This window comes from Crocuta crocuta, unplaced genomic scaffold (assembly GCF_008692635.1).
Source record: "Crocuta crocuta isolate KB4526 unplaced genomic scaffold, BGI_CrCroc_1.0 scaffold345, whole genome shotgun sequence".
NCBI classification, from domain to species: domain Eukaryota; kingdom Metazoa; phylum Chordata; class Mammalia; order Carnivora; family Hyaenidae; genus Crocuta; species Crocuta crocuta.
In genome coordinates, this window is record NW_027527574.1 from 2,764,045 (window position 1) to 2,786,906 (window position 22,862).

A 22,862-nucleotide genomic window follows, 5' to 3' on the forward strand; every position below is an offset into this window, starting at 1 on the left:
CTGATCTGAACCAACTTAAAAGGCCTATATAGTGGCCCCTCTCACCACCTTAATGAGAATATTTATATGCTTTACTGTGAGACTTTAATATCTTTTGATTACAGGTTTCACTGCAGAGCTTACTTCTTTCCTTTGTAAAGTTTGAAATTTTCTGAATTTCTCAGCATATCGGGCCCCAAGAGTTTTGAATAAAGGATTATGGATCTGTACAACTAGCGTAAGGTACAACTATTAACTACTGCTGCTGCACGTGCTACACAACTGTGCCTTTGAGTAGCTCCATATTTGTTATTCCAAATCATTCCATCTCATTAGCTGAAGCCCTAAGAGAAAATTTTGCACCTAAACCGTCTCCTGTTAAATGAATACACTTGACTTTTCTAAACCTTTTTTTTTCCTGATCATTTTTAAAAAAACCAAATTACAGCAAACTAACTCAGTGCAATATTAACAGCCATGGCAATATCCAAAGCCTGGATACTAGCTCTTTGTGTGTCTACTCTCACTTTCTATGTCTACTTACTATTACTACTGAAGTTTTCATTCATATTCAACATCCATGTCTGGTGCCTTTTGTTTGATGAAAACAAGCTAATTAGTGTTGAACCTTCCCTAGTTCATAAATTTATTCTTAAGAACATTAAAAAGAAGTCAAGTGAGACATGTTCAGTAACAGATGTTTGCCTTTTTTGGCTGCCTTTTTACAGTTTGTTCTCTTTCATTACTTTTTAAGAAATTTAGTTAATGTTCCTTTTACAAGAGAACAAGCGTACCTAGCTTCCCAGCAGACTAGAGGCAGGGGGGATTCCCCAGGGCAGGCACAGTCTGTTCATTCCCATAACCTAATATCTGCCCAAATGCTCTCTGCACTCAACTTTCATTCTTTCATCCAGGTACTGGTAACAATCACTCATTCTTTCACCCAGGTACTGGTAACAGTCACACTCCAGCTTAAAAAAAGAATGCATACGTTGACTGGAAACCACAAAACTGGAACGAAGGTGGGCACTAATACTAGCACACACAGGTCTACTGTCCCTCAACTATTTTTCCTGCATGGGGATATCTCAAAATAAAGGATAAATATAAATGAGATATTGGTTGAATCATTTGGCTTCCACAATAAAGAAAGATTGTGAAATGGTTTTCAGAAGTAAAAATCCAATGATCTTTAATAATAAATGAGAAGTATAGATAAATATTTTTTCTCAATAAAATAGAGCCAAAAATACAAATTTAAAATTACCCATTTTATTTACCTAACCCTCCACTTCTGAGAATTGTTTAGTCTGGGTCAGACTGTGATGTGGTTTAAGTGGTAGTACACGGGAAATCTAAGTAACATTGCAATCCAAACCTTGCACTCACCAACACTGCTTTCTTTTAATAGTTTGTGAAAATAATTGAATGTAAGCCTTGACCAATTTATTGTGACTATTCTTCTTGACCTAGTCATTGCTAAAGGAATGTTCCATGGAGTACCTCCATTATTTTTCCCAGTAAGTATCTTAACTAGGACAACAGTAGGAATTTTTATCTAAAATAAAATAAATGACAGTTATAAAAATATACTCAGGCCAAGATAATACTGCTGCAAAGCACTATAATTATTGAAATGTAGGCTTGTAACTGCAACTGTGTAAATTTGAAATGTCTACCTATATACAATATATCAAATAAATATCTACTTCATTGTATCATAAAGATTAAAACCTTTACAGATTAGTAATTGCCAGGGGCCAAGAGGAGGAAGAAATGAGAAGACGGCTAATGGGCATGAGGTTTCTTCTGAGGGGTGATGAAAATGTTCTGAAGTACATAGTGTTTATGGTTGCACAACTTTGTGAACATACTACAAAACACTGAATTGTATACACTGAAGTCTATGAGTTATATCTCAGTAAAACTTTTACTTAAAAAAAGGTTAAAATGTAGTATTTCACAGAAAAAAATATGCATTTCAAAATTAAAATGTGAAGGTTAAAGATAACATACATTAGGAATCGCTGCTTCTTATAGCATGACAAAAACAAATAAAAAAGTACACAGATAAGAGTAACTACTAGAATGCTATTCAAAATGTCAAAAAATCATAGTCACTCAACTGTTAACTCAGTGCCTAAATTAATCCTAAGCCTACTCCAGGATTTTCAAAGAGTAACTTTATTTCTACCCAAAATGATGATAAATAATTAATAAATCACTTCAACTAATAGAAAATTCAAATTTAGTAGTTGTGAATATTTGTGCTTATTCTTACAAATATCAAAATCAAATCAGATGACCTTTTTTTTAAAATCAAATATAGCCCACCAGGGAGAAAACCATGAATATGAAAATAATTAAAACACCCCCTGAAATGTTTTGGGGAAGGAAAGGAAGGGCTCAGAGAGAAGAAATTGGAGTGGAAGGGTGGGGAGGGGGGTAAGGAAATGAGTAAAGATGCTTTACATATTAAAACTTAATTAACTATTTTTTATTGTGTAATAAACTCCTTCAAGTGAATACCCACAATATTCTGACAGTACAATTTAGTAAAGATTTACAAAAAGATATCTAAATTTCCAAGTTAAAAAAAAAAATATCTCTTTAGATTCTTCAAACTTTCTTTTACCAAAATGGCTCAAGAAAATTCTCCAGAGAAAACTAATTAGAAAGTTCACATTAAAATACAGTCAATTCATCCTATGGTCAAAATTAACCTGATATGGAGTAAAAGCAGTACCACCTTAAGTAACTGGCAGTGGAACAAGAGGACCCTAGGCCCAACTAGGTAACTATCAAATCATCCTAAATACCCCAGAAATTGGCCTAAAGTCTTAACAGAACAAACTACACAACTAAAGGAAGAGGCCATATCAAAGAAGGTAGGGAGAAAAGGATGTGGCTGTTGTGGAGGGGAGGGAGTCGTGGTCACAAAAAGGGTGAACGAGAGAGGGCATACAGGGGAATACACAAGGAAAATGTTTCTCAAAGACATTGGTTTGGAACACAAGAGGGACTGAATTTCATGAGTTCTTGCAACCAGTGGGGCTTAAAGACTGGAGTTTTAAAGGTCAGCTGACTAGGCTGGGATAGAGCTTGAAGGCACTGCACTGCCCCTGGAGAGAAGGCAGGCAAACAACCTGGGGAGAGACAGCCTGGAAACAGTGGTCTGAAAACCACAGCACACAGGAGAGAGAGTATCCACTATTTTAGGAGCCCTTCCCTGAGAGACATGCAAGGAGATGCCTCTCCAGGAACAAAGGAGCTGGGGTCATTTATTCCCCCCACCCCTCAGCATAAACACAGAGCCACCTGAGGGAAGCAGATGCACATGAACATTGGCTGCCTAACTTGCTTACACCAAGGCCCAAGCCCTAGCACTAAGGTGGGACTGTCCTCAGTCAAGCTTGCCACAGCCCCAGAGTGATAGGCCCCTTCCCCAGAGGACCAGCGCAGGCCCTGCCCACACCACATCTCCTGACAAAGTTCTGCAAGGTCTCAGTTCCGGTGGAGCTGACGTCAGGTCTTATTTCACAAGCATACCTAGTTGAAGCTTGCCACATTCAGTCCAGAGACCAAACACTACCCTCAGCAGGCAAGGAGTGCCTCTGTAGACAACTAACCTGAAGGACAGAGTAGCCAGAACACGATAGCCAGTGCAGCACACATAGCACACACTGGAGATACTCCCTGAAGTGCCAGACCCTGAGCACTCTATGACCTCTTCATAAAGTAAAGCCATTACTTTCACAGGCAGGAGACGTAACTGGCTTTCCTAAAACAGAGAAGAAGGCAGAGACTTAGACAAAATGCCAAGAAGGAAGAATTCATCCCAAACAAAAGAACAAGATAAGGCCACAGCCAGAGATCTAAGTGAAACAGATATAAGTAATATGCCTGATGGGGAATTTAAGGAACAATCATAAGGATACTCACTGGACTTGCGAAAATAATAGAAAACATCAGTGAGACCCTTACTGCAGAGATTAAAAAGTTAAAAAAGAATCAATCAGAGATGAAGAATACAATAAATGAGATAGGAAACAGGCTTGATGCAATGAACTGGCTAGAAGAGACAGAGAAACAAATTTATGACCTAGAAGACAAAATAGTGGAAAATAATTAAGCTGAACTAAAGAAAAAAAGAATTAGGCAACACGAGGATAGACTTAGGGAATTCAGTGACTCCATCACACATAATAAAATTCAAAGGAGTACCAGAAGAATAAGAGAAAAGGGGCAGAAAATTTATTTCAAGAAATAACAGAAGAGAACTTCTCTAATCTGGGGAAGAAAACAGACCTCCACCTCCTGGAGGCACAGAGAACTCCCATCAAAATCAACAAAAGCAGGCTAACATCAAGACATATTGTAATTAAATTTGAAAAATACAGTGATAAAGAAAAAAATCATAAAAGCAGCAAGACAAAAGAAGTCCTTAACTTATAAAGAAAAACCCATAAGGCTAGCAGGAGATTTCTCAACAAAAACTTGGCAAGCCCGAAGGGAGTGGCATAATTTTTTCAAAGTGCTGAATCAGAAAAATCTGCAGCCAAGAATACTCTACCCAGCAAGGCTATCTATTGTTCAGAATAGAAGAAGAGATCAAGAGTTTCCCAGACAAACAAAAGTAAAGGAGTTTGTGACCACTGAACCAGCCATGTAAGGAAATATTAAAGGGGACTCTGATTGCAAAGGAGAGACCAAAAGTGACAAAGACAAGAAAGGATCAGAGAAAATCTCCAAAAGCAATGACAAGGAATAAAATGGAAATAGATACCTATCTATCAATAATTTATCTGAATGTAAACGAACTAAGACCTCCAATCAAAAACACAAGGTGTCAGAATGGACATTAAAAAAAAAACAAAAAAAACCCATCTATATGCTGCCTACAAGATACTCATTTTAGGCCTAAAGACACCTGCATGTTGAAAGTGAGAGACTGGAGAAACATTTATCAAACAAATGGATGTTAAAAGAAAGCCAGAGTAGAAATACTTATATTGGACAAAGTTGACTTTTTGTTCTTGTGTTGTTTTTCTCCTGCTTTGGTATTGGGGTAGTACTAGCCTCACAGAACAATTTTGAATGTGTTCCCTCAATTCCGTTATTTATAAGATTTTGGAAAAGACTGCCATTAATTCTATTTTTAAATGTTTGGTAGAATTCACCAATGTGGTTGTGGGCTTTTCTGTGCTTGGAGATTTTTGATTCCTGACTCAATCTTCAGTCTCATTATTGGTCTATGAAGGTTTCCTATTTCTTGGATTCAAGATTCATGATTACATCATGGTAGCCTGTGAATTTTTAGGAAATATCTGATTTTTTGTCTAAGTTATCTGATTTGTTAGTATATAATTGTTTATAGTAATCTGTTATCACACTATGTATTTCTGTGGTTATCTGTTGTATTGTTTTCCATTTCTCATTTTGGCTTTTGAGTCTTCTCTTTTTTTTTCTTAGTTAATGTAGTTAAAACATTGCCAATTTTGTTTATTTTCTTGGAAAAACTGGTCATTACTTTTCAGTGTTATATTACTGTTTATTCTGGTCTCTATTTTATTTATTTCTGATTTTTCTTTATTATTTCCTTCCTCTACTAAATTTTAGCTAAGATTCTTCTTTTTCCAGTTCTTTGCAGTATAATGTTAAGTTGTTTATTTGAACATTTTTTTCTTGATCCAAGCATTTATAGCCTAAAATTCATTTTAACATCTGATATTGCTGAATCACACAGGATTCGGAATATTGTGTTTCCTTTTTCTTTGTTTTGAGACTTACTTTGATTTGCCATTTGATTTCTTATTTGGCCCATTAGTTGTGCAGTAGGGTGTTGTTAAATATTTACATATTAAATATTTACATTGTAGATTTTTTGGCTTTCTTTTACTGTTGATCTTTAGTTTTGTACCACTGTGGTTGGAAAATATATTTGGTCTTAAACTTGTAATATTTGTTATGTCTCTATATATGTGATTTACCCAGGGGATTTTTCTGTGTGAAATTGAAGAAAATGTATATTCTATTTTTCTTGGATTGAATGTTATATATATATATATCTTTTACAATCATATATTCTGATGTATGCTTCAAATAAAATATGTTCCTGTTGAAAAAAAATAATAACTTCAGGGGCACCTGGGTGGCTCAACTGGCTAGGTGTGTGATTCTTGGTTTCAGTTCAGGTCATGATCTCATGGTTTATGAGATCGAGTCCCATGTAGGGCTCAGTACTGTCAGCACAGAGCCCTCTTGAAATTCTCTCTCTCTCTCCTCCCCTTTCTCTCTCTCAAAATAAATAAATAAACATTACAAAAATAATAACTTTAACTGAGGGTACTAGTTTAAAATTGAGCATATTGGAAGGGAGGTAGGAGGATGGGTGAAATAGTTGAAGGGGATTAGAATACACTTATGATGGGCACCAAGTAATGATATACAGAATTGTTGAATTGCTATGTTGCACACCTGAAATTAATATAACACTATGTTAACTGTACTGGAATAAAATTTAAAAATTTAAAAATTTAAATTAAAAACAAAATCAAGCTCAGGCGAAGAATGATAATGTTATGTTTGAATTTTTTTTCATTTCTAAAAAGTGTTTCCATAAAAACCAATGAATTTTGTTTACAAGATGTAGATATAAGTATGTTTACAAATATGACCAGTGAGTTGTTTTCCTCTCTCCTATGTAGGATGTGTTCCCTGAGGGAAGACGGGGATGGTCCAGAGGGGAATGAAGCCAAGTGCCCAGAGGACTGATACACAGTTTGTTCTCTGAAACACAAAACAATTTATAATGCAACTAATTATTAAACTGAATTCTGTTTTCTTGTAATCCCTTATGTCCAAGTGTCAACGTTAGGCAAATTCCTTGCAACAGAGTTAAGAAGGTAATGTGACTGACAGTATTCCTACAAAGACACTTCATGGTAATAGGGACTTGCTTCCCTTTTCTGTTTCATTTCTTGCCACTCTGCCCTTAGAATGTGCTACACTTTTACTGTAATGAACTTCTTTCAATTCCTGAAATGCACCCTACTCCCCCATGTCAGACAACCACAACTGCTCTTTTCCCTCCGTTCTGCTACCTTGAACCCCATCACCATCCCATTATGGACACATGTGCGCATCCTTGGCATCCCCTGGCTTGCAACGCCATCCTCACTGGAAGATACCACCAAACGACATATTTCCCCTCAGGAAGAGCACTGCAACATAGTTAATAACCACCCTCTGAGGAGACGTTTGTCTTACTAACAACTAATGGATAAAAGTTACTGCATTTTCTCCTGCTTCCCAATTTTAGCTAGAAATTTACTACTTATACAAATTTCTGTCAAAATTTGTCTTTGTCCTCGCTATTTTAAGAACATTATTAATAAAGACATTAATTTTTCCATCCCAGAACTTTGATAGATACCAAGGTTGTTTTCTATAACTAGAGTCCTCCAGGTTGTGGGTTTCAAGATTGCTTCATACATTATTATAAATGTTAGCAAACCTTTAAAAGAAGAATCATAAAATGAAACTGCGGTAAGAAAGTTGGAGATTGTGGTCTTTCCTATATTATTGCCATGTAAAATTACATTGTTATGTTACACAAGAGATTACATATTCAGGTATGTATTTACCATGAAAAATACTATCTTTCGAGACAATTATGGCTATAAATATCTCAGTACTCCAAAAATTATAAAAAGTACCATCAGTAACCTTTTCTTTAGGATGCAGTTTCTTTAATTTCATATAAAGACATTTTAGGGGACCATATGACATTGCTTAAAGTAAGTAGAAATTCTAATAACATAATTCCAATATAATAAGGCTGCAGTTTCAGAAATAAAACATTAAAACTAAAGGCATATAACATTATTAAATTATAATTTACTTAGAACTGAAAACATGGTGGGGATGTGGAGAAAGGGGAATCCTCTTCAACTGTTAGTGGGAATGCAAAGTGGTGCAGCCATTCTGGGAAACAGTAAGGAGGTTCCTCAAAAAGTTGAAAATAGAACTACCCTATGATCTAGCCATTGCACTACTAAATATTTACACAAAGGATTTACACTTTCTTATCTTAAATATTTATGCTTTCTTATCTGGGTGAATTAAACTTTTGATTAGCAATAACTATGCTGTAGAGGGTGTTTTGAAAGCAGAATGTGCAAAATTTTTCTCTCCTCCTACAAAATCAAAGACAAGGTTTTCTGTACCCTGTGGCCACTCCTCTTTTACCAGTGCAGGTTTCTACATTCTTTTTTTCCTACTTATTTTTTGGACTGATTGAAAAAACTCAGATCAATTTTATGTGCCACTTCACTCCCATTAGTAAGACTGCTATCAAGAAAATGGATAATGTAATAAGCGCTGATGAGGATATGGAGACATTGGAACATTTGTGCCTTGCTACTGGGAATGTAAAATGGTGCAGCCATGGTGGAAAACAATATGATGATTCCTAAAATATTAAACATAGGAATACAAGATAGTCCAACAATTCCACTTCTGGATATATAGCAAGAGAAGTGAAAGCAAGGACTCAAACATATTTATAAACCCATATTCAAAGAAGGATTATTCAAAATATCCAAAAAGGTAAGAGAAATTCAAGTGTCCATCAACAAATCAGTGGATAAACAAAATATGGTACAAGTGTCTCCTGCTTTTTGAAAGTTCGCATTCTGCCACTTCACTTTTAGGAAAGACCTATGTTAGTAGCTGCTTTTGCTAACCAAAAAAAAATCCAAAGTAGATTTTTGCTTTTATTTAAAAAAAAAGGTGAAAAGTGAAAATAGCATTCAACATTTGTTTTGCAGCAAGACATTATAAAGGCAGCACAACCCAGTGAGAGTGGCCTCACCTAGCTCGTTCTGGGGAAACTCCACTCAGCACCTCAGCATCAAGCCACCATACCTTTGAACTGTGTCTTATGACCATCAGTGCTTTATCTTAAAGCATTTTGTTCATCCATTAGCAAGATGTATCCTAAGACATCAGAAAGGTCTAGGAGAAGTTATTTTTGGGATCAGGGAACACTTGAAATTTTTTCCATATAAAACAATGGTAATTATTTCTTCACTTTATGTGATTTCAGCTTACAAAAAATTCTCACAGGAATGTTCTACTTTGAGATAGCAGGGAGACCTGTACAACAGTATTATTATTCAGTCTTTTTAAAAAGTAAGGAAACTCTGACATATGCTACAACATGAATGAACCTTGAAGACATTATGCCAAGGAAATGAGCCAGTCACAAAAAAAAAAAAAAAAAAATCAAAACCATAGAAACAGAAAGTAGAATGCTTGTTGCCAGGATATAAGGGAAGAGAGAGAGAATTAATGTTTAAAGGGTACAGAGTTTCAGTCTGGAAAGATGAAAAAGTTCTGGAGATGGATGGTGGTAATAGTTACACAACAATGTAGGTGTAATTAATACCACCAAATGATACACTTAAAAATTATTAAAACGGTAAATTTTATGTTAAGTGTAGTTTACCACAATAAAAAATTTTGGGAAACAAAGATTACTTAGAAATTACTGTTTGATTCATCCTAGGATTGTGATTATTTTTAAGGATAAACAAAAGAGCAATTCTTAAGGAAAAAAAAGCCATTTAGACTCTCAGTGGTAGAAAATGAAAATGAAATAAGCTGCAGGAAAGAAATTTGAAAGTTTGAATCCTACACCCTTTTATCCATTCACATACATCCACCCACCACCCACCCTAGTGCTGTTGGTTTGCAAGGATAAGAGACAAGCCTTTAACTGGACTGATAAAAAAGGCCTATTCATGCTCACCCAGTCTCCACTCCAGTCTACCCCAAACTCTTTAGACATGTGCACATACCCAAAGCACTATCTTTTATGTCAAAGCTATGGGTAATAGCCTTTTGTGTTCCTAATTCCCCACTCAACAATGAATAAATACTCCCTGTCTTGCATTTGGAGCTCTCCACAATCAAGTCTGCTCTTGCCAGATATATTCCCCAAAGAAATATATTTAAATGTAGCTTGTCACACATCTAGGAGCCGTCTTTAAATTGTTAGTGTAAAACAGGGTAGAGCTGGAAAGCTTAGAAGCAGCAATTCATTTTTTTACCTTTACTGGGAGATAATTTAAAAAAACCTTCTATGGATATTGTTTTTGTTAAAGACATCATATTATTTTCCTTAATGATATTCATATAATGTCCTTGTCTAAAACAGTGTTTAGTTTTAATAAATCTATTCACAAATTTACCAATATAAATTATATATTTATACATGATTCAAAAAGTTTTTCTTTATAGGAAAAATATAAAAACACAACCTTTATTTATTTAATTGTAGATGAAGTACTCAATAGATAGGAAAAATAATTTTTCAACATATTCCAGTTGTCTAATGGTGTTATGGACTGAATTATGTCACCTCAAAATGCTTATGTCGAAGCCCTAACCCCTAACGTTACTGTATTTGGAGACAGGGCCTTTAAAGAAGTCATTAGGTTAAATGAAGTCATAGGGGTAGGGGCCGAATCCAATATGATTAGTGATCACATAAGAAGAGACAGACACCAGGGACATATACAGGAAGGGCCATGTGAGGACACCGCTGTCTGCAAGCCAAGGAAAGAGAGGCCTCGGGAGAAAACAGACCTGCTAGCACCTTAATCTTGGACTTTCAACCTTCAGGACTTTGAGAAATAAGTTTCTGTTGGTTAAGCCACCCAGTCTGTGGTATTTTGTTATGACTGCCAAGCATATTAATACAAATGACAGGTCAAGAAGAAAAGTAATTAGTGATACAAAAAGAGAAAAAGAGTCAGTGAAAAGATGAGACAGACACATTCACACACAGTGAAATTGTTGCTAAAGATTTCAGAATCACATGAGTTTCCTCTACTATTGGTATAGAAACATCTTAGGACCTGCCCTGATGAGTAGATAAACTCAAAGTGATGCCAGATTCCATTTAAAGTCCCAGATTCCTATGTTTTAGTTTAAAGAGCCCACATTTGTGAAACCATCAATGTGTGGTTGTGGAATTGTCCTTGGATTTTTTAGTCCTCTGTCACACTTCTAACAGTGCTCCACAGACCTCCATTATATTTACTTGCTGGTCTAGGTAGCATTACAAAAACAGTTACTATCACAGCTGGGGCAAACCACTGTGATGATCACTTTGGCTGTCAGTAATCTTCAAGTAAAAATTAATACACATATTTAGGAGTTAAGGTGATCCACAAGATGCAAATTTTGCACAAGACATGATAACAGAACTAAAGCACTGCTTCAGGACAAAGAATTTCAGTGGAGAATCATTTTGAGAATGAAATACATCCATAGTACAATCTCACATTTTATATCAAAAGTAACCAAATAATCTGCCAAAAGAATGGTAATGCAACTCTATGTCTAGTTTCACAAATACTCACAGAACGGTAATCCCGAAACACTGATGATGACCCATACAAACTAGGCCAGCTGGCATCAGGAGCCAAACGGGTAGACTTTGTTGACATAATTCCTCTCGAGTCATAGAATGTTTTATCTGTTAGAAATATCAATGTAAGTGAAAACAATATTTATCCAAGAAAAGTACACATGGACCATACTGCTTAATGTTACGAAGAGAAAAGTAAATCATCATTATGGCCCCATTACTATATATTAAAATCGCACCTTGTCTTCTAATCAGAGATTGCAGAAGCAATAGCACAGCACAGAGAGAGGCTTCTATTAATTGGCTCCATTACACAGTAAAGCTCTTGTGTTTTTATTGTGGACAGTGTACCCATCGGAAAACCAGGTTCATCCTTTTGACTCTCTTCTCTTCAAGAGCATTGACTTCTTTATTTAAAGGAGGCTCAAAGCAAAATCGTATTTGTGAATAACACTTACAAAAACAAAGGGAAAACTCTTCTCCCTGTTACATCAGTACTTTAAAAAAAGTTCAGGGGCGCCTGGGTGGCTCAGTCAGTTGAGTGTTCAACTTCAGCTCAAGTCATGATGTCATAGTTCATGGGTTCGAGCCCCATGTTGGGCTTTATGCTAACAGCTCAGAGCCTGGAGGAGCCTGCCTTAGATTCTGTGTCTCCTTGTCTTTCTGCCCCTCCCCAACTTGTGCTCTGTCTGTGCGTCTCTCTCTCTCTCTCTCTCAAAAATAAAAACAAACATTGAAATTTTTAAAAAAATAATTCAGAATTATGATGAGAGTACACATTTTGAAATTGCAAAGTAAGTGAAATTATTAAAAGCATTCTAGATAAGTAAGTTGAAAGATCAAAAGGTTAGCCAACATATGCCCACATATTTCTTCTGGCTCATGAAGAAATGTTACATGGGATTTCTGCAGAGAAATTTTGTTTAAAGATGAGAAGATTTAAGATTTATTTGCCTGTTTCTCAGAAACATTAATCATTTAAGAGGGAAAAATTCAGTTCAATCCTGCTACCCAAAATGAATCAAACTGTTTTCACATTTCCAATTTTCTTTCTAATACTTATTTATATACATATATTCTTTCCTGAAACTTTTGATTTAATAAAGACATCTATGGACTGCTTAATTTCACATAAATTTAGAGAAAACTCAGAAGTAATAAATTCTCTCATTTCATGGCTTCAACTTATTTACAAGATCATAAGCTAAGTGTCCTATAGGGAGACAGAGTAGTAACAGAAAATAGTTTAAAAAATATAATGTTATCTCAGATACATCCCAATCAATAACATGCACACATCCTTCCCCATTCTAACTTTATATGTATATAATTTCTTCCACTTTAGTCAAAAGAGAATCTTTGTCTTCTATCAAAAAGGCAAAGTGTCTAGAAGAGGCAACATAATAAATCGTGTATTTCAATCAGAACGCAATATGAATAAGTAAAATTCTTTAATGGAACCAAATGCCAACAATGGAAAGATTATAGGAAACCTGAACATATTAGTATCTGAGAAGAGGTCAGCAAAGAAAAGGCCGTACACATTAAACTTTAACTGGGGACTTTTATAAACCCAGGGGGACTTAAAAGTGTAGAATAAGGATTATTAGAGATGTGTAAGCCTCCCATTTCTTATGACACTTTCCTGAGTAATTTGAAGCATTCCTCAACTCACTGGCACTATCCCTGGACCACTTCCCTTTATGAACTTGCACCATAAATGTTTTCACATGTTTTAGATAATTGGGCATCTCTTTCCAATCTCCTTTTTAATTTTGTTTTACTAGGGTCTAATTTACTTTATTTTTTGTAATTATAATTTTTATTTTTAAATATAATTTATTATCAAATTGGCTAACATACAGTGTGTACAGTGTGCTCTTGGTTTTGGGAGTAGCTTCCATGATTCATTGCTTACATACAACACCCAGTGCTCATCCCAACAAGTGCCCTCTTCAATGCAGTCTCTTTTTTAAATTGATAAATGCTTCCCGGACAGAGACAATATCTTAGTTGGAATTTCTCTGTGCTTCTGGTTCATCAGCAATGCAATTAAGGTAGCTGTGTAAATACTGGTGAACAAGAATTAGCTTCTGAAGGTGAGATCTCACAGGAAAAGGAAGCCTTCCTGATCATTGAAGAGCCCAACCCAAAATGAAACTAAGTGCTATACAAATTATTTTTCAAGACAGTCCAGAGCATTTCAAATATTTTATCTTGTTTACCTATGAAACAGACTCATGCAGTTGAGAAGGCCATGCATTATTTTCTCCAGTATATAGGTATCACACTAGAAAATATAGCTATAACTTTTCCACTTCAAGAAGCAGTAAACCCTCCACTAAAATCCTCAAGGTAATCATTCACACACTGATGTATGCTAATGACTTCTCCTCAGAAGCTAGGCATGGAAGGTGACATGCAACAAATTCCAGTTTATTCCACAAAGTCAGTCAAAAGTTATAAACTGATAGTTTGAAGAACAAAGTCATACATCAGACTAAATGTTCACAAACCCTCACGGAGCCAACAATCTTCACAGATAATGCCACAGAGAGTGAAGATTCTGAATGCTGGAAGTGGTAGGGGAGTGAGCTAGAGTAGGCTGCTTATTGATAGGTGAAAAAATAAGAAATCTTAGCAGTAATCCCAGTTTAACAGCCAGCAGGATAGAGCAAAATATTCTGATATTAAACAAATCTGGGAAAAATGAAATATCTAAATTTGGAAAGTAACCAAGAAGTTTCCATCAGGTTAACAAGCTGGTGGAATAGCAGCTAACTTAGAACATAAAAAATTTGGTTAAATAACTACCCATACTGCCTTTGCATTTCCTCAATACTTACGTAGACTCTTTTTGAAAACTATTATATATTTAGTTCTTGTTATTTTGTTGTCTTCTGCACATCTTATTTTTATACCTAAACTTAAGTCTTTTTTTTTTAATTTTTGTAATGTTTATTTTTATTTTTGAGAGAGAAAAAGACAGAGTGTGAAAAGAGGGGGAACAGAGACATAGAATCCAAAGCAGGCTCTAAGCTCTGAGCTGTCATTACAAAGCCTGACAAGGGGCTCGAACCCACAAGCTGTGAGATCATGATCTGAGACAAAGTGTGACACTTAACTGACTTAGCCACCCAGGCACCCTTTACCTCAAAAGTCTTTTACCTACTCTGTATTTCCCATAAAACTGAATATAATGCTGTGCCTGAAGCATATGTTCAATATATGCTCCTGGACATACTTGGCATTCATTGAAAGGCCAATCACCAAAACTGTTAAGAGTGAAAAGCCCCATACAATGAAACTGACACAAATATCTAAAAGAATGGAAAGCAATTTACGACAGGTTTTTAAAATTCTATATTTTTCAGGATCAAGTATTTTCCATCAGATTATCTTCTCTCACTTTCTAGCATCATCTTGATGTTTGTAAAGGTAATAATTTTTAAACACATTTCAGTTAGGAGTGTTTTTTAAATTTTTTCCCATTTATATTTAAATTTATGTAGTTAACAATGAGCCAATTACTTGCAAAGGTAAGAAACAGTTCTAAATTCTAATCATCATAGTTATTTTAGAAACTAAAATTTCTCAAATGACTCACAGAAAACTGATAGAGTTCTATACTATTGTGATAATGACAAGAGAATGAAGAAAGGAGAAAGGAAGGAAGGGAATATTCCTAGATAGCTGAAACATTCACCACTTCTGTAATCTTCAGAGTAACAAACATTTCCTCCAGGTTTCAAATGAATATATTTGTCCAAGTCACCTGAATTATCAAAAGACCCAAAGACAGTAGAAATTTAAGCTTTTTAAATATATTGTGCCAGTCAACCATGAATGAAGAACTAAGAAACGGTCTATAATAATAATGTGGAAGCAAGAATATAGTAGTTCAAAAGAAATAGTCTAAGCAACTGCATCCAACAGAGCCGAAGAAGTCCGAATGAAAGTGTGAAATATCTTTACAAGGACATGATAGAGCCCAAGACACTAGTGGGTTCAAGTGGCCCTGTGTCCCTAGAGCCTTTTTTATGCCAAGCTTGTTCTGTTTCCCTTTTATCAATTCCCTTGTATCAATTAATTCTTTGAGTTAATTGCACATGCAGTTTTAATCTGCGGGTAATTACAAACAATTAATAGTTAGGAGACAGAATTAGCAGTTCTTAGTTTGATTATCTATATAATTAAAAGGGGTGGTAAACTAGAGTTGACAAATAGCATCTTAATCACTTGAATAATCAAACCCAGAAGCTTGCTTGGGCAGCTGAATTCCATCTGTTACATTAGCTCAACTTTTAGAATCAACGACTGAAATGTCCATTTAAATCAATCATATTGTTAATTTATAGTCAAAAACATACAATATGTATCCTCAAATTGCTTAAACTATTTACCTTCCTTCATTTGTTTAAAATAAGCTGTTTCCAAAAGGGTTTAATAAAAATAAAGATTCAACAGACTAACTTATATGTATCTACGGAATACCAGTTAATATTCATGGCCCTCAAATCTTATATTATAAAACATGTAAGAAATACAGATAACTCTTTTTATACTAGGTTCCAATTAACGCTTTTATTTAAGTGCGTTCTGAGAGACAGCAAATAAGACATATCTATGATTCTTTTTTGGGTTCTGATGGGATCACTTGTTTATACATACAAAGCAAATACTAAAAAAAAAAGAGAAACTTAAAGTGAGTTAGAAAAATATACAGAGGGGCACCTGGGTGGCTTAGTCGGTTAAGCGTCCGACTTTCGCTTAGGTCATGATCTCGCGGTTCATGGGTTCGAGCTGGCAGTCAGCTCAGAGCCTGGAGCATGTTTCAGTCTGTGACTCCCTCTCTCTCCGACCCTCCCCTGCTCACGCTGTCTCTCTCTCTCTCTCTCTCTCTCCTAGAAATAAATAAAACATTTTAAAAAATGGAAATCTTCTAAAAAAAAAAAAAGAAAGAAAAATATAGAGAACAAACCGAGGGCTAACGGGTGTGGGGGAGAGGGGAAGGGGTGATGGGCATGGAGGAGGGCACTTGGGATGAGCACTGGGTGTTATATGGAAACCAACTTAACAAGAAACTATAAAAGAAAAGAAAACATATAAAAATAAATAAATAAATCACATAAAATTTTAGTTTTGATTTCATCTTTAAAAAAGAAAAATATATGAGAACTTCATTCTTATTAAGATATAATATGATACAGAACACTGGCATCGCTGTTGCATAGTATGCTTCTGAATAGCCAAGTATTTGAACAAGTTTAGCAGATACTTTCGGCTAATAGTGGATTAAAAAAAAGTTCAAAAAGAATCATTTCTGGTTCAACATGGCTTTGTGACTTCTGTCTGTGAAGCAGCCCCTTTTACAGTCCCACTAATATACTGTAACAATAAAGAAAATGATGAAAATCTCTAGGTCACAAAAAATTAAATCTAACCATTCACTAATATGCAGGTGAGAAAAAAATTCTTTGAGATGAGGGAAGTGACTTGAGGAAAGCAATTAGTGACCTTTACATAATAATAAAACCCCTAGCTCATCTGAAAGATGTTATTATCTCCCAAGAAAAAGAAAAAGAAAAAAAAGAACAAAACTTATTTCTGTACAATGTGGATGCTTCTTTTGAAGAATCCTTCCTTTTCCATACCCTCAACTACCACAGTCCACTTGGATACTACAACTCTAAGGAAACAACTAGAAAAAAGAGTAATCCTGACTGTACCATCAGGAAATGAAACCATCCTATTGTAAAGAAAGAGCTCTGTGAAGATTATGGGACTGACAAGACTTGGTAACAATGCATAATGGGGATTGCAACTTTAACATGCCAAACAGCTAAAAATAATAAAGAATGAAGGTGTGGAATAGGAAAGGACCCACATCAGTAGAACTAAACTGTTCCAGATGGGCATCTCCAGGTTACTGAAGATCTGGCAGAGAAAGGGGTATGGACACCTGCTCATCAACTATAGAACTAGAAAAGGTAACTGGCACATCCAAGTGAACATGGAGCAGAGTAGAGAAAAATCCGTATTTCTCTCTTTTCATAATCACTCACTTTGCATGGAACAATTTCTTTTTATTAAGGGCAGAGTAAGCATACTAGGGCCTACACTGATCATGGATATACCATTTAACATGTATTGAGGACCTAGATCGCTGAATACTTTACACACATTACCTGACCTAATCTGCACAAGAACCCTAGTTTACAGAGGAGAACACAAATTAAGTCACTTGCCCAAGTTCAGACAGCTAGTAAGCAGTTATGTGAATCCAGGTCAATCTGAATTTGAAGCCCAAGTGACAGAGACACAAGGGGCAAGATCCCAGTGGAAGACTGAACAATGGCCCCAAAGATGCATCCCAATCCCTGAAACCTATAAATGTTAGCTTACATGGCAAGAGGGACTTTGCAAGTATGATTAAATTAATAATCCTAAGAAGGGAAGATAACCTGTGACATCATGAAGGGGCATATGTGTACTCACAAAGGTCCTCACTCCCCTATAAAAGAGAAGGAAATGTAATGACAGAAGCAAGAATGATTTGGGGAAGAGGTCATGAGCTAAGCAATGCAAATAGCCTTCAGAAGCAGAAAAGGCATAGAAACATTCTTCCTTAGAGTCACAAGAAAGAATCAGTCCTGGGGAATATCTCCACTTAGTCCAATGAACTTGATCTCAAATTTCTGGCCTCTAGAACTGTAAGAGAATACAGTTGGGTAGTTTTAAGCTACCAAGTTTGTGGAGTAATTTGTGGAAGCAGCCCTGGGAAACTAATACAGTCTGCAATTCTGAAACTCTAGTAAAAGAGTTTAAGTCAAAAATATTCTATTACACCCAGAAGAAAGTTTTAGAATAGTATTGGCATTCCATTGTACTATATAACAAGCCAAACTCTAAAATAGAAGCCAAAAGCAATAAGAAGGAAACAAAGACTTTAAACAATAAGAATATTTGCAAGATAAATAAAAATGTAAATGAGTGATTTTTAAAGGCAAAAAATACCAGGAAACCAAAAATGTAATGACAGAATTAAAATGTATTTCACACTTAGTAGGAGTGTAAGAGACAGTACAGAATATCAAATGACTAGATTTAGCAAGTGTTCCTAGAATACAGAAGTACCCAAAGATGAAAATTATAAGAGAGAAGATTAAAGATTATAAATTCAATGTGACAAAAAATAAGTATCCATCAAAGGAGTCATATACATTACTGAAGATGAAACCAGAACAATCAAAAATAAAACATACACGGCTGGATAATATTTTCCTGAGCTTAAAAAAAAAGGCATGAATCTTCTGACTACTGGGGCTTATTGTATGTTATGAGAAAGTAATTAAAAGAGATTTGTATGCCAGTATATCCTGCAAAATTACAAGAATAAAGAAAACTTAAACTACTAGAAAAATTCATGCATATTTGCAAAGAAAAAAATCTCAAAGATGCAAAACACAGGTTGTTGTCAAATGTCTTCTGTGAAACAACAAAACAATAAATAATAGAAAACCACAAACAGAATTTCCAAGGAAAAAGATAAGTTGTGAAACATAAATTTTAAAACCAAATTGTCTTGGATTTATAAAGGCCAGGGAAAAAATTCATTCTCAAATATATCAACATCCTGAAGATTTGCTGAGAAAAATCATGTGTTCTTGTTTAAATAAAAAATATCTATCTGAAGACCAAGACATGAATCAAAACTAAGGTTAAAAGAGTTTAGAAATCAGTTAAAAGAGTTTAGAAGCAGTTCTTCCCAAGCATAATAGCCATTTCTAATAGGACCACAAGACAGTCACGTGGATTCTACAGCTTGGTCTTGCCATCCTAGCTTCATAGTTCCTTTTCTGCTTTATTCTGCTTTCCTAGGAACCAAACAATTTGTTTCCTAGGGTATAAGCCTGAACTCACTCACAGTTCAAATGAAATGTTCTTTCAAATGGAATCTTGTTCTATGATTACCAAAAACAATAACCAATGACCAGCATTGGTCTGTTGTACGCTTAGATTGGGTAGAGGTTTGGAACATGTACCCAGTAAACAAGACAAGGAAACAAAGGGCAATAATGGCTATTTCTATTTTCCAGGAACTTAAGTAATGATTTTTCTCCTTCTTAAAACTTCAAATTGAATTACCTAAATCACGATACAGCCCCCCAGGAAGCGGCTCTTTCTATCATGAGAACAGCCTCTTAATATTCCTATGGCCCTCTGTTGTCAAGGGAAAAAATATACCTAGACAATAGATTGTAGAATATACACCAGAATTTCATAGTGAGTATCTCTGGGTGGTAGAATAATAAAGGATTATCTTTTTTTGTGATAGCATTCTATATTTTCCACATTTTCTGCAATTAATCTATATTAATTGCAACTTTACAGAGAACACATTTAAAATAAGGCTGTATAATTTTAGATGAAATTAGGCAAAAATTATGTAGAAAAATTATGAACAGAAGCAAAGTCTGAAAAAATCATCACAGGACTTTAGGGACATTAACCACCCTTTTTTCTAACAAAGATGTTTTGTCCTTGTAAAGAAGAAAATACAGTTTGTTTAAACTTCTTACATAACAAGGATACATACAAAAATAAATTCTTCCTTTAAATTTGTCTTCAATGGCACAACATTTTGGGGGCAGGGAGAACTACAATATCTTTAAGAGTCAAACACATACCCCCCTCCAAGGAAGCAACAGAGATCGTCTGCTATGCTGAAGCAACTTTGGAAGAATTTAGTCTCAGTCTTTCTGATTAACTGAAACAGAAGCCCAGGTACTAGGTCTGTCAAAGATTTACTCCAGTGATACAAGGGCAGCCGCCTGAATACATGATCTGAAAATGTCTCTTGATGGCAGCCCACTTGTCATCTTTGCCAAGAAGCACTATGACAAATACAGCTCAGGTTAGCACCTGACTGCAAACTCCAGGTGGGCAGGACTCATGTCCTGTGTACTGTTTTATCCTCTACACAACCATAATGCCTGGTACAGTTTTGAAGAAAAAATGTTAACATGAACTGGATGATGCTTGTTTTACAGATGGCTATGATGTCATAGGTTTCTAGGCAAAAAAAAAAAAAGACTAGAGTTCCAGGAGAAAAGTGAGTATTGGATGGTAATTAAATGGGAGTGTTCTAGGTGGTCCCTGCCCCACCCCTGCAAAAAGAAGCAACAATAAACTAGCCATTTGTTTGTCTCATATAATCCTAATTTTTAAAAATTAGTTCTTCCAGGTTGATTACATACTGATGTTTGGACAATACGGATCTTACGGATTTTAGTCAAGGTTTCAGTGCCCACACTCCTACATGCTTGGTGAAAATGAAAATTTGAAAAGATTCTGGGAAAGCAATTTTCCAGTGAGAGAAGTCTTTTAAATATCCACATTTTTGAAGTAATATCAATTTCTAGGAATCTTTCATAAGGAAATAATCTGAAATAGCCACAAGAATCACTAATAAAGATGTTTATTACAGCTTTATTTATAATAATTGTGCAGAAGAGTTAACATAGCAAAGTTGAGACTGCTATTCCTACAAAGACAAGTTTTCAAGGTTGACCCTGGGCTGGCATCTGGAAATTTGGCAGGTGAACAGTTCCCTACACCAATGTAAAGCTTTTCCTAAAAGGTAAGAGCATCTCACTGTGCCTAGACTGTGCAAACAATACAGTTTAAGCAAAATCTCTGTTTCCTTCTGGATATCTGGAATGTTGGGACATGCTAAGCAGAGGATACTTAGATCATCCCCCAGTGAAAATTATGGTGCTGGATCTTTAATGAGTTTCCCCAGGGTACAATACTTCACCCATTCATGCATGATTCATTATCAGAGGAATTAAATGCATTGGAGTGACCACTGGAAGAACTCTTCAAAGCTTGCTCCTGGTTTCCTCTGGACTTCACCACATGTGAAGTGATTTTTCTTTGATTGTTGATTTTTCTTGGTATATTTTTACTATAATAAATCTTTGCTATGAATATGACATATTGACTCCCATGAATCTTCCTAGCAGATCACTGATTGGGGGTAGTCTTTAGGACCCCAACACAATAATAAAATTGAAATTAACATAAATGTGCAGTAATGGGAGATTGTTTAAATAAATTATAGTACATATATGCATTGAGTTACTTGGGTTATTTTTCAACAACAAAAATATGTATCTTACACTTTTAATTATGAACAAAAAACCCATAAACAAAAAGACTAAGCAAAAATATGCCATTATACTGAAAATAATAACTTTTGACTTAGTCAAACTTTTGTCTGTATTCTATTCTTTTGTTCTGAATGGGCTGAATGCAAAATTCATGAATCCTAAGGACCTGACTCACATACAGCGACCTTATGTGGAAAGCTATCCTGTTTTTTCCTCCTACTGGTTGCCATAAGATCTAACTCATGGTTTATTTGTAAAACCAGACTTGCTGCTTGAGCTTGAATAGACTGGATCAGGAAGCAGTCCATGGGCTGAGATAAACATATAAGAGTTGGACACGAGGGGGTAAGCACACTGAACATATTTGGCTCAAACTCTGCCCAGGTTGGTTTCTACACCACACAGAAACAATATGACACAATCAGTGTCATTTTATATTTTAACAGTTTAAATGCTAAAAGAACAAAAAGAAGGAGGTTGTTAGCTGAGAGGTGAAATGCCTCCTCTACTTCTCTCTGAAGCAAGTTGATAATCCCAGTGTTAAAAAATCTGGAACCCAGGGGTGCTCTGGTGGCTTACTTAACCATCTGAATCTTGATTTCAGCTCAAGTCATAATCCCTTGACCCTGGGATGGAGCCCCAAGTCAGTTCCACCCTGAGCATGGAGCCTGCTTAAGATTCTCTCTCTCTCTCTCTCTCTCTCCCCCTACCCCATTCTAAAATTTAAAAAATAACAATAATAAAATAAATCTGGAAACTAGAAAGACTGTGGAATATAGGAGATGACTTTAAGGATGCTTTTGCATACATGTATCACTCAAAAAAATATGCACATGCCACTCCCCATAAGGATGTTGACCTGAATATTTAGCTTTCCAGAAGCTCTGTGATGTAGATACAGTTGTTTTGTATTACAAAAGGATGATGAGGCTTTAAAAAACAAAACTACCAAATGTTTTGTTACAAATCTTTGGTATTTTATTTATTCATAGGTTATGCATGAGCTAGAATAATTGTGCAAATTCTGGAATGAGCTGGCTTTTTTAGAAAACAAAAACAAGAATCTAATCCCCTAAGAAAGATTGTTAATTCTTAGTTATTTCCATTTGTCCTTCATGATTAGCTTGTCAGAAAACTGAAGTTCATTTATGTATCATTATCTTTACTAAAATTCATTAAAGCAATACATTCAAGGCAGGAGAAAAGATTCTAGGGACAAAAACAAATGGATAATGATGGAACAGCACTTTAGCCCTGCTTATGTTAGT

At 35.4% G+C, this 22,862-nt stretch overlaps 1 protein-coding gene and 1 pseudogene across 3 annotated transcripts in view; one reads left to right on the forward strand and one right to left on the reverse strand.

The window, feature by feature from the left end:
• Positions 1–22,862, reverse strand: part of IQCM (IQ motif containing M) — a 503,262-nt gene that overhangs the window by 318,838 nt on the left and 161,562 nt on the right. For all 3 annotated transcript variants that reach the window (XR_013336742.1, XM_077770736.1, XM_077770746.1), the window contains exon 7: positions 11,412–11,527. Coding sequence is in view for 2 of the 3 variants with exons in the window: in XM_077770736.1 (XP_077626862.1) it covers positions 11,412–11,527 (116 nt within the window). In the remaining variant the exon portion in view is untranslated. The remainder of the gene's footprint in view (positions 1–11,411; positions 11,528–22,862) is intronic.
• Positions 20,273–22,862, forward strand: part of LOC144237143 (small ribosomal subunit protein eS1 pseudogene) — a 28,858-nt pseudogene continuing 26,268 nt past the window's right edge.